The sequence below is a fragment of the Pseudophryne corroboree genome (genome assembly GCF_028390025.1).
Source record: "Pseudophryne corroboree isolate aPseCor3 chromosome 3 unlocalized genomic scaffold, aPseCor3.hap2 SUPER_3_unloc_15, whole genome shotgun sequence".
NCBI lineage: Eukaryota > Metazoa > Chordata > Amphibia > Anura > Myobatrachidae > Pseudophryne > Pseudophryne corroboree.
The window spans coordinates 2,812,774-2,825,645 of record NW_026967503.1 but is presented as its reverse complement, the minus strand read 5'-3'; the positions used below and the strand labels follow the sequence as shown (position 1 = coordinate 2,825,645).

Genomic DNA, 12,872 nt, shown 5'->3' with positions numbered 1-12,872 from the left:
AACAGACAAGGCCCCTGCTGGAGCAGGTCCTTTCTTAGAGGTAGAGGCCACGGGTCTTCCGTGAGCATCTCTTGAAGTTCCGGGCACCAAGTCCCTCTTGGCCAATCCGGAACCACGAGTATCGTTCTTACTCCTCTCCTTCTTATGATTCTCAGTACTTTTGGTATGAGAGGCATAGGAGGGAACATATACACTGACTGGTACACCCACGGTGTTACCAGAGCGTCCACCGCTATTGCCTGAGGGTCCCTTGACCTGGCGCAATATCTGTCTAATTTTGTTCAGGCGGGACGCCATCATGTCCACCTTTGGTTTTTCCCAACGGTTTACAATCATGTGGAAAACTTCCCGATGAAGTCCCCACTCTCCCAGGTGGAGGACATGCCTGCTGAGGAAGACTGTTTCCCAGTTTTCCACTCCCGGAAAGAACACTGCTGAGAGTGTTATCACATGATTTTCCGCCCAGCGAAGAATCCTTGCCGTTTCTGCCATTGCCCTTCTGCTTCTTGTGCCGCCCTGTCTGTTTACGTGGGCGACTGCCGTGATGTTTTCCCACTGGATCAATACCGGCTGACCTTGAAGCAGAGGTCTTGCTAAGCTTAGAGCATTGTAAATTGCCCTTAGCTCCAGTATATTTATGTGGAGAGAAGTCTCCAGACTTGATCACACTCCCTGGAAATTTTTTCCTTGTGTGACTGCTCCCCAGCCTCTCAGGCTGGCATCCGTGGTCACCAGGACCCAGTCCTGAATGCCGAATCTGCGGCCCTTTCATAGATGAGCACTCTGCAGCCAACGCAGAAGAAACACCCTTGTCCTTGGAGACAGGGTTATCCGCTGATGCATCTGAAGATGCGATCCGGACCATTTTTCCAGCAGATCCCACTGAAAGGTTCTTGCGTGAAATCTACCGAATGGGATCGCTTTGTAAGAAACCACCATTTTTCACAGGACTTTTCCTGGTATTAGGAGGTTCCTGACTAGCTCGGATAACTCCCTGGCTTTCTTCTCCGGGAGAAACATCCTTTTCTGAACTGTGTCCAGAATCATCCCTAGGAACAGTAGACGCGTCGTCGGAACAAGCTGCGATTTTGGAATATTTAGAATCCACTCGTGCTGTCGTAGAACTACTTGAGATAGTGCTACTCCGACCTCCAACTGTTCTCTGGACCTTGCCCTTATCAGGAAATCGTCCATATTTCTTTTAAGAAGAATCATCATTTCGGCCATTACCTTGGTAAAGACCCGGGGTGCCGTGGACAATCCAAACGGCAGCGTCTGAACTGATAGTGACAGTTCTGTACCACGAACCTGAGGTACCCTTGGTGAGAAGGGCAAATTGGGACATGTAGGTAAGCATCCCTGATATCCAGTGACACCATATCGTCCCCTTCTTCCTGGTTCGCTATCACTGCTCTGAGTGATTCCATCTTGATTTGAACCTTTGTATGTAAGTGTTCAAATATTTCAGATTTCATCGAGCCATCTGGCTTCAGTACCACAATATAGTGTGGAATAATACCCCTTTCCTTGTTGTAGGAGGGGTACTTTGATTATCACCTGCTGGGAATACAGCATGTGAATTGTTTCCAATACTGCCTCCGTGTCGGAGGGAGACGTTGGTAAAGCAGACTTCAGGAACTTGTGAGGGGGAGATGTCTCGAATTTCCAATGTACATCTGGGATACTACGTGTAGGATCCAGGAGTCCACTTGCGAGTGAGCCCACTGCGTGCTGAAACTCTTGAGATGACCCCCCACCGCACCTGAGTCCGCTTGTACGGCCCCAGCGTCATGCTGCGGACTTGGTAGAAGCTGTGGAGGGCTTCTGTTCCTGGGAATGGGCTGCCTGCTGCAGTCTTCTTCCCTTTCCTCTACCCCTGGGCAGATATGACTGGCCTTTTGCCCGCCTGCCCTTATGGGGGCGAAAGGACTGAGGCTGAAAAGACTGTGTCCTTTCTTGCTGAGATGTGACTTGGGGTAACAAAGGTGGATTTTCCAGCTGTTGCCATGGCCACCAGGTCCGATGGACCGCCCCTTTATACGGCAATACTTCCATGTGCCGTCTGGAATCTGCATCACCTGACCACTGTCGTGTCTGGCAGATATGGACATCACACTTACTCTTGATGCCAGAATGCAAATATCCCTCTGCGCATCTCGCATATATAGAAATGCATCCTTTAAATGCTCTATAGTCAATAAAATACTGTCCCTGTCAAGGGTATCAATATTTTCAGTCAGAGAATCCGACCAAGCCCCCCCAGCGCTGCACATCCAGGCTGAGGCGATTGCTGGTCGCAGTATAACACCAGTATGTGTGTATATATACGTTTTTAAGGATATTTTTCAGCCTTCTATCAGCTGGCTCCTTGAGGGCGGCCGTATCTGGAGACGGTAACGCCACTTGTTTTTATAAGCGTGTGAGCGCCTTATCCACCCTAAGGTGTGTTTCCCAACTCGCCCTAACTTCTGGTGGGAAAGGGTATACCGCCAATAATTTTCTATCGGAGGAAACCCACGTATCATCACACACTTCATTTAATTTATCTGATTCAGGAAAAACTACAGGTAGTTTTTTCACACCCCACATAATACCCTTATTTGTGGTACTTGTAGTATCAGAAATATGTAACACCTCCTTCATTGCCCTTAACATGCAACGTGTGGCCCTAAAGGAAAATACGTTTGTTTCTTCACCGTCGACACTGGAGTCAGTGTCCATGTCTGTGTCGACCGACTGAGGTAAATGGGCGTTTTAAAGCCCCTGACGGTGTCTGAGACGCATGGACAGGTACTAATTTGTTTGCCGTCCGTCTCATGTCGTCAACCGACCTTGCAGCGTGTTGACATTATCACGTAATTCCTAAATAAGCCATCCATTCCGGTGTCGACTCCCTAGAGAGTGACTCAATACAGGCAATTTCTCCGCCTCCTCACCAACATCGTCCTCCTACATGTCGACACACACGTACCGACACACAGCACACACACAGGGAATGCTCTGATAGAGGACAGGACCCCACTAGCCCTTTGGGGAGACAGAGGGAGAGTTTGCCAGCACACACCAAAAACGCTATAATTATACAGGGACAACCCCTTATACAAGTGTTTTCCCTTATAGCATTTTCACATATGTAATTATATCGCCAAAAAAGTGCCCCCCCTCTCTGTATTAACCCTGTTTCTGTAGTGCAGTGCAGGGGAGAGCCTGGGAGCCTTCCTCACAGCGGAGCTGAGCAGGAAAATGGCGCTGTGTGCTGAGGAGAATAGGCCCCGCCCCCTAAAACGGCGGGCTCTTCTCCCGGAGTTTGTGAGATCTGGCAGGGGTTAAATACATCCATATAGCCTCAAGGGCTATATGTGATGTATTTTAGCCATAAAAAAGGTATTATACATTGCTGCCCAGGGCGCCCCCCCCAGCGCCCTGCACCCTCAGTGACCGCTGGTGTGAAGTGTGCTGACAACAATGGCGCACATCTGCAGTGCTGTGCGCTACCTTATGAAGACTGAAAGTCTTCTGCCGCCTGTTTCTGGACCTTTGGACCTCTTCATCTGCAAGGGGGGTCGGGGGGTCGGCGGCGCGGCTCCGGGACCGGACTCCATGGCTGGGCCTGTGTTCGATCCCTCTGGAGCTAATGGTGTCCAGTAGCCTAAGAAGTCAATCCATCCTGCACGCAGGTGAGTTCACTTCTCTCCCCTAAGTCCCTCGTAGCAGTGAGCCTGTTGCCAGCAGGACTCACTGAAAATAAAAAACCTAATAAACTTTTTCTAAGCAGCTCTTTAGGAGAGCCACCTAGATTGCACCCTGCTCGGACGGGCACAAAAACCTAACTGAGGCTTGGAGGAGGGTCATAGGGGGAGGAGCCAGTACACACCACCTGATCCTAAAGCTTTTAGTATTGTGCCCTGTCTCCTGCGGAGCCGCTATTCCCCATGGTCCTTACGGAGTCCCAGCATCCACTAGGACGTCAGAGAAAATCGGATCTTTCGATGCAGGAGCTAGTGTTACCCTGGTCCCTGAGCAGTAACGTTCATTGGGAATGGTCGTAAGTGAAGTCAGCTGTACTGGAGAGCCTTGAAAGACGTCACCATCATCCCAAGAAGTTGCACAGAGAGGTGCAGGGAGACCGTCTGTGTCCTCAGTACCTGAGTCACTAGCCTCTGTAGGTCCTGGATCTTATTCTCTGGTAAGAAAGCCCTCAATCTTACTGTGTCCAAGATGAGATATAGGAATGGAATCCATTGCATTGGTCTGAGGTTAGGTTTCTGGAAATTCACCATTCACCCATGTTGAATGAGAAGTTGATAAGATGTCTGAGCATCCTTGATGAGTCGTTCTTGAGAGGAGGCTTTGATCAGGAGATCGTCTCAATCCTGCCACCATTACTGCCATGATCCTCGTAAAAGAGTCCTGGGGCTGATGATAGACCGAATGGTAGGACCCTTCATTTGGAAAGGATCCTGCACCAGTGCAAATCTTAAGTAAGCTTGGTGGGGGGTCCAAATCGGGATATGCAGGAATGCATCCCTTATGTCCATGGATACCATTAACTCTCCTAGTTCCAAACCTGCAATAACTGACTGTTATTTTATGAGCGTCCTTTGAAGCCTGGCACAGATAAGCAGCTAATTCTGGAATATGCTCTGCTACTGAGAAACCTCCTCCATGCTACCTATTCACGCCCAGTCCACGTGACAATGTGCTGGTACAAACATTGCTTTTGATGCAGTGTGCGACCTGACATATCCTTTAAGGTGGTCACGCTAGGCCTAGGTGACATTGCCTTGTCTGAAAATGCCCAGTAGGCCATTTAACCATTACACTTTTTGATACAGGATTCTTAAATTCAAACCTCCTTGGCACTTGAAAGCGTTTATCAGGCTGCTTCCAAGCATTCGCCATCTGAGTCTGGGGAGTTCTAGGAATATGGAGCACTACTGGCAACGATTGTGGGATACGAATCAATCGAAAACTCTCTGTATCCTTAACTTCTTACTCCCTGAAGTTTAGGGTCTCTATAACCGCTTCTATAAGGGAATCTAAACTCCTGATCTAAGGCAGACTTAAGTATCTTGCCACTTTATCTATAATAAGACCTTCTTCCTCCTTCGTGTAAGATGAGGATGGTTCTCTTAATCGACTTGTTCGCATTGCTTTATGCTTGCGCAGGAGGGATTAATTTAAATCAGAAATTCCTCCATAGTCTTTGAGAATCCCTCAGTCCTTTCCGACTGCTGTTTGCGGGATTCTGACATTTCCTTTGAAATACCTGTTAGGGCTTGCTCCCATGACCTTGGCGGAGCCTTCCTCCCGTGCTGGACGCCCTTAACTAGACAGGCAACGCATACCCAGGAGCCGCTCACCCTTGCTCATCTTACTACATTTTGTGGAAACATAGTAAGTCTTAGTGTTGGTGGTAAGTGCTTTTGACATTTGAAGCCGTACCCCATAGAGCGCTCCTCAGTGCTTCCCCCCCTTTATAATAGGAACAGAAAGACGGTAACGGGTGATGGGAGTAAAGGTACACTGGATCCCCCTTGCTGGATCTTTCTAAACACTGCACAAAAAACAAAAAATAACAATTTATAATAATAATATCACCAGCCTCGTTGCAACCCTCACACACCCAACTGTATTTCAGTTCTGAGGTCGGGGTTGTGATCCAGTCGTTCCCATCATTTCATCGGGATCTTTTGTTTAGAAGTCCCTTGAAAATCTAAAGCATAAAAATGCCTGTCAGAATCCATTGAAAATCCATTGCAGCAGAGTCCTAAACACAAATGTCCAGTAGAGGGAGCAGTTGCTCTATTATAATAACCCGTCCCTCTGCTCTGACCGGCCAGGAAGCCCATCTATTCTAAAGGTAATAACGCCTGAGAGAGTCCTAAATACAAATGTCCAGTAGAGGGAGCAGTTGCTCTATTATAATAACCCCTCCCTCTGCTCTGACCGGCCAGGAAGCCCGTCTATTCTAAAGGTAATAACGCCTGAGAGAGTCCTAAATACAAATGTCCAGTAGAGGGAGCAGTTGCTCTATTATAATAACCCGTCCCTCTGCTCTGACCGGCCAGGAAGCCCGTCTATTCTAAAGGTAATAACGCCTGAGAGAGTCCTAAATACAAATGTCCAGTAGAGGGAGCAGTTGCTCTATTATAATAACCCGTCCCTCTGCTCTGACCGGCCAGGAAGCCTGTCTATTCTAAAGGTAATAACGCCTGAGAGAGTCCTTTTGGCGCCTCTATTCATTTAAAAATGGACGCCATTTATTTAATAAATATATATTACTAAGGCTCTCTGGGTCCTTCCTAGGGTCACTCTACCCCCTTAACGGCTGCCCCAGGCCGGACTTACTAGCAAGAGGGTCAGCTTCTATTAACTTCCCCCTTTGTCGTCACCCTCAGCCCTCCGCTGGCGGCGGCAAGGGACGAGAGATCATCTGAGCGGGCGGTGGACGCACTTCCCAAGCGCCCGTAGTGTGTGTGATGCTGCTACTGACAGGCGCGCTGTGTATTCCTCCGCTGGCGGTGGGAGAGGGCGAGAGACCATTTCAGCGTGCGGCAGGAGGTCAGTGCGCGTCCCCGCTGTATGTGAGGAAGCCGCCGCTGACAGCCGCGATGCGTCTCCCTCCGATGTAGAGGGGGCGGGGGGGGGGGGGGGGGAGCTGACATGCAGCGGGAGTAGAAGCCGGCCAGGGAGTGTTTGAGCATTCGCTGTGTGTATAAAAGAAGTGGGGGCGGCGGGGGAGCTGCGCTGCTAGTCTGCCAGGACATAAGTTACAGGAAGCCTGGAGGCAGCAGCGTGCACACTGGCCAGATAATAATAATTTTTTAAACCTTAAGTTGTGGGAATTGGAAGGAGTCTGCTAATAGCCTCTGCCTTTCTATCTAAGGCCCATATTACCCACCAGTACTCACTGCCCATGGAAATGCTGACTCTGTGCTCCGGACTTTCCATAGAGAGATGCAGATCCCTTTATATGGGATCATTGTCTCTCTAATTCAAAGGCTTTTGTCCCCCTTTTCATTAGGTTGACGCAGCCTGAGTTTTCTGTAATGTTACCTCCTAGGCACAATTTTTCAAACTGAGGGAGGAGGGATGTGAAGGGGGAGGAGCCGGCTGTGCAGACAATGCTAATTTTACATTGTGCCACACCTCCGGTTGCAAGCTTTAGACCCCTACTGTATAAGACTCCAGTGTCCCCTAGTGGATGAAAGAGAAATACAATTTAAATTGAGGTGAAACAGTATAATATCATTGTATAAGACACATACAGCTTCTCTACACATTGGATCCAAGGATATTAAAAGAACTTAAAGAGGTGCTGGTAGCACCATTGACAGAATTATTCAACCAGTCATTAGCTACAGGAGAAATTCCAGGGGACTGGAAAAGAGCAAACGTAGTCCCACTGCACAAAAGTGGAAGCAAGGAAGAGGCAAACAACTACAGACCAGTGAGTCTTACATCAGTAGTAGGGAAATTGATGGAAACACTCTTAAAAGAAAGAGTTGTAGATTATCTCAAATCCGGCAATTTACTGGATCCCAAACAGCATGGATTCACTGGGGGAAGATCATGTCAAACAAATCTTATTGACTTTTTTGATTGTGTGACTAAAGTGATGGATAAAGGTGGAGCCATGGATATACCTTATCTAGACTTTAGTAAGGCTTTTGACACAGTCCACATCGCAGACTGCTAAATAAACTTGAAAGTTTGGGATTGGATATTAGGATTATTGAATGGATAAGATCTTGGTTACATGATAGAAAACAGAGAGTTGTGGTAAATGGAGTGCATTCACAGGAGGGAAATGTTACCAGTGGAGTACCCCAGGGATCTGTACTTGGACCAGTGCTTTTTAATATCTTTATTGGCGACATTGCAAATGGCATTAAAGGGAAAGTATGCCTTTTTGCAGATGACACAAAGGTATGCAACAGGGTAGACACACCAGGTGGGGCAAAACAAATGATTGAGGATCTAGGTAGACTAGAGGAATGGTCAAGAGTCTGGCAATTACAGTTTAATGCCAAAAAATGCAAAATCATGCACTTGGGTCTCAAAAATCCTAAAGCTAAATATAGTATTAATGGCACTATACTGAAAACTACTGAGGAGGAAAGGGATCTAGGAGTCACTATTTCAGGTGACATAAAGGCAGGTAAGCAATGTAACAAGGCAATGAGGAAGGCTAGTCAGATGCTTGGCTGCATTGGGAGAGGAATCAGTAACAGAAAGAAAGAAGTAATAATGCCACTGTATAGGTCATTGGTACGGCCTCATCTAGAATACTGTATTCAGTTCTGGAGGCCATATCTTCAAAAGGATATTAATACATTAGAGACTGTACAAAGGAGGGCAACTAAAATGGTGCATGGCCTACATCACAAAACATACCCAGAAAGACTAAGAAATTTCAATATGTATAGTTTGGAGCAGAGAAGGGAAAGGGGGGACATGATAGAAACTTTCAAATATATGAAGGCTTTTAACAAAGTCCAGGAGGGAAACATTCTCCAAATGAAGAGAAGCAATAGGACACGAGGACATGCACTGAGACTGGAGGGGGGGAGGTTCAGGGGAAATTTGCGGAAAAATTATTTCACAGAAAGGGTAGTGAACAAGTGGAATAGCCTCCCATCAGAGGTGGTAGAGGCTAAGACAGTAGAGCAATTTAAACATGCATGGGATGGACATAAGGATATCCTTACAAAGAAATAAGGATCAAATAAGGTTAGTGATAAAAAAAATAAAAAAATAAGGGGCAGACTAGATGGGCCAAGTGGTTCTTATCTGTCAACAAATTCTATGTTTCTATGTTTCTATAGTGACAGTCACTTTGGTATATTTGGGAGACCCTAAATCCCACCTACCTGATCCTCCTGTGGGGTTCTGTGATTCTCCTCTGTACAATCCTGGGAATACAGAGGACGGGGACGTCTCACTGGGGTATCTCTGTTACTGGGACCATCTGTAGGAGACACACAGTGACTGAGTACAGTGTATATATGTGATTATCAGATGATGTGTGTATATAGGGGACACCCATACCTGCTCTCCCCTGTACAATACATGACAGTCTCCTCTTACCCGGTGATGTGAGGGGCCGGTGATTCTCCATCATCACGTCCTTGTACAGACCCCTGTGTTCCTCTATATACTCCTCCTCCTGCATGGAGACATAGACAGTGACATCCTGACATATTATAGGAACCAGACACACACAGTGATACAGTAATCACCCAGACACATCCCCCGGTGTTACTGTATAATGCCCCATTCCCAGCAGTCACCTCTCCAGTCATCACCCAGACACGTCCCCTGGTGTTACTGTATAATGTCCCATTCCCAGCAGTCACCTCTCCAGTCATCACCCAGACACATCCCCTGGTGTTACTGTATAATGTCCCATTCCCAGCAGTCACCTCTCCAGTCATCACCCAGACACATCCCCTGGTGTTACTATATAATGCCCCATTCCCAGCAGTCACCTCTCCAGTCATCACCCAGACACATCCCCTGGTGTTACTGTATAATGCCCCATTCCCAGCAGTCACCTCTCCAGTCATCACCCAGACACATTCCCCGGTGTTACTGTATAATGTCCCCTTCCCAGCAGTCACCTCTCCAGTCATCACCCAGACACATCCCCCGGTGTTACTGTATAATGTTACATTCCCAGCAGTCACCTCTCCAGTCATCACCCAGACACGTCCCCTGGTGTTACTGTATAATGTCCCATTCCAAGCAGTAACCTCTCCAGGCATCACCCAGACACATCCCCTGGTGTTACTGTATAATGTCCCATTCCCAGCAGTCACCTCTCCAGTCATCACCCAGACACATCCCCCGGTTTTACTGTATAATGCCCCATTCCCGGCAGTCACCTCTCCAGTCATCACCCAGACACATTCCCCGGTGTTACTGTATAATGCTCCATTCCCGGCAGTCACCTCTCCAGTCATCACCCAGACACGTCCCCTGGTGTTACTGTATAATGTCCCATTCCCAGCAGTCACCTCTCCAGTCATCACCCAGACACATCCCCCGGTGTTACTGTATAATGTCCCCTTCCCAGCAGTCACCTCTCCAGTCATCACCCAGACACATCCCCCGTTGTTACTGTATAATGCCCCATTCCCAGCAGTCACCTCTCCAGTCAGCAGTTGAATGATCTTGTTGGTGAGTTCCAGGATCTTCTTGTCATTGTGTCTCTCATGTGTCAGTGAGTGAGGTGGAGGCACCGTGATTAGGCTCTGGCTTCTACTCAGTCCTCCTGATACACGGGGATGGCTGCTGGGTGTCTCACACCCATTGGATGTCTTCTTCACTATTGTGTAATCCTGTGTAATGGTGGAGACATCAAATATCAATATATACACTCCCAGATCCCATCACCTCCCCAGTCATGTCCCTGTATTATTACTATAGATATAAGTGACGTCACTATGAAGCTGCAAGATCCCTTAACCTCCTCAGTCGTGTCCCTGTATTATTACTATAGATATAAGTGATGTCACTGTCAGGCTCCAAGACCCCCTCACCTCCCCAGTCATGTCCCTGAATTATTACTAAAGATATAAGTGATGTCACTGTGACACTCCAAGATTCACTCACTTCCCCAGTCATGTCCCTGTTTTATTACTATAGACAAAAGTGACATCACTGTGACGCTCCCAAACCCCTCACCTACGCAGTTATGTCCCTGTATTAATACTATAGATATATGTGACGTCAAAGTGATGCTCCCAGATCCCTTCACCTCCCCAGTCATGTCCTTGTATGATTACTATAGATATAAGTGATGTCACTGTGACACTCCCAGATCACCTCACCTCCCCTGTCATGTCCATGTGTTATTACTATAGATATGTGACATCACTGCGTCACTACCAGATCCCCTTCCCTCCCCAGTCATGTCCCTGTATTTACTATAGATATGTGATGCCACTGTGACGATCCCAGATCACCTCACCTCCCCAGTCATGCCCCTGTGTTATTGCTATAGATATGTGACATCACTGCGCCGCTCCCAGATCCCCCCACCTCCGTAGTCAAGTCCCTGTATTTACTATAGATATAAGTTACTTATCAGTAACGCTTTAAAATCCTCTCACCCCCCCAGTCATGTCCCTGTATTATTACTATAGATGAGTGACGTCACTATGAATCTCCAAGATCCCATCACCTCCCAAGTCAAGTCCCTGTATTATTACTATAGATATACGTGATGTCACTGTGATGCTCCCAGATCCCCTCACCTCCCCAGTGACATCCCTGTATTATTACTATAGATATGTGACCTCACTGTGATGCTCTGATTCCCTAACATCCCGTCATATTCCTGTATTATGACTATAGATATTAGAGATGTCACAGTGACGCACCCAGATCCCCTCACCTCCCCAGTCATGTCCCTGTATTATTACTATAGATATAAGGTCACAGTGATGCTTCCAGATCCTATCACCTCCCCAGTCATGTCCCTGTATTATTACTATAGATATAAGTGATGTCACTGTGACACTCCTAGATCCCCTCACCTCCCCAGTCATGTTCCTGTATTATTACTATAGATATAAGGTCACAGTGATGCTCCCAGATCCCCTCACCTCCCCAGTCATGTCCCTCTATTATTACTATAGATATAAGGCCACAGTGATGCTCCCTGATCCCCTCACCTTCCCAGTCATGTCCCTGTATTATCACTATAGATATAAGGTCACTGTGACGCTCCCAGATCCCCTCACCTCCCCAGTTATGTTCCTGTATCATTACTAAAGATATAAGGTCCCTGTGACACTCCCACTTCCCCTTACCTCTCCAATCATGTCCCTGTATTATTACTATAGATATAAGTGATGTCACAGTGATGCTCCCAGATCCCCTCACCTCCCCAGTCATGTCCCTGTATTATTACTATAGATATAAAGTCACAGTGATGCTCCCAGATCCCCTCACCTCCCCAGTCATGTCCCTGTATTATTACTATAGATATAAGGTCACTTTGATGCTCTCAGATCCACTCAACTCCCCAGTCATATCCCTGTATTATTACTATAGATATAAGGTCACTGTGACGCTCCCAGATCCACTCACCTCCCCAGTCATGTCCCTGTATTATTACTATAGATATAAGGTCACTGAGACGCTCCCAGATCCACTCACCTCCCCAGTCAGTAGGTAGATGATCTCAAGGGTGATATTTATTATCTTTTCAGTCCTGTGACTCCTGTCCTTGTCCATCCTTTGTGAATCAGAGAGAATACAGAACGTGTGATGTGTAATAAAGACTCCGTTCCCCACAGCTGGAGTTCCTTGGAATAAATATAATACATAAAACATATTGCACATGTAACATAGTAAATATAAAATAGAGTGGTCATTAAGTCTCCTATTTGCTCACAGCCACAGAGTCCTGGTCAGTGTCTCCGAGGTTCTTGTGACCCAGCCCCATAAGGCTGTACTGCATAGTGGGCCTGATCTAGAATGTAGCGCTATTGTGGGTGGAGTCACAATGAGCTGATGTTCGGTACACCGCTCATGTGCAAAACCCGTACGGAGCATGTGCTCTATGTGTCCTGAGTTGTCAGACGAGTATGGCTGCAGCCATGAAGTGGTGTAAGGGTGAGAATTGGTTGTGAAGGGACAGGGTCTCCTGAGGGAAATTTCATGGCCTCATTCATGGAGCTGCGGCGTACAGTCTCCGTGACCTCAGGTTTCACACATCCAGCTGATGGTGTAGCAGAGGTGGCAGGAGACAGGCAGGGGAAAGGTGGCAGGAGACAGGCAGGTGGACAGCAGGTGTGGGGGTGGCAGGAGACAGGAGGTGGAAAGGCGGCAGGAGACAGGCAGGGAAAAGGTTGCAG

The 12,872-nt window shown here is 47.4% G+C and overlaps 1 protein-coding gene across 1 annotated transcript in view; it reads right to left on the bottom strand.

The window, feature by feature from the left end:
• The window catches only part of LOC134983437 (zinc finger protein ZFP2-like), a 44,802-nt gene extending 35,544 nt beyond the window's left edge, over window positions 1-9,258 (bottom strand). The window contains exons 1-2 of the mRNA XM_063949114.1: window positions 9,094-9,258; window positions 8,877-8,974 (exon numbers count right to left, since the gene is read on the bottom strand). Of these exons, the coding sequence (XP_063805184.1) occupies window positions 8,877-8,974; window positions 9,094-9,178 (183 nt within the window). The 5' untranslated portion in view covers window positions 9,179-9,258. The remainder of the gene's footprint in view (window positions 1-8,876; window positions 8,975-9,093) is intronic.
• Window positions 9,259-12,872: the final 3,614 nt, after the last annotated feature.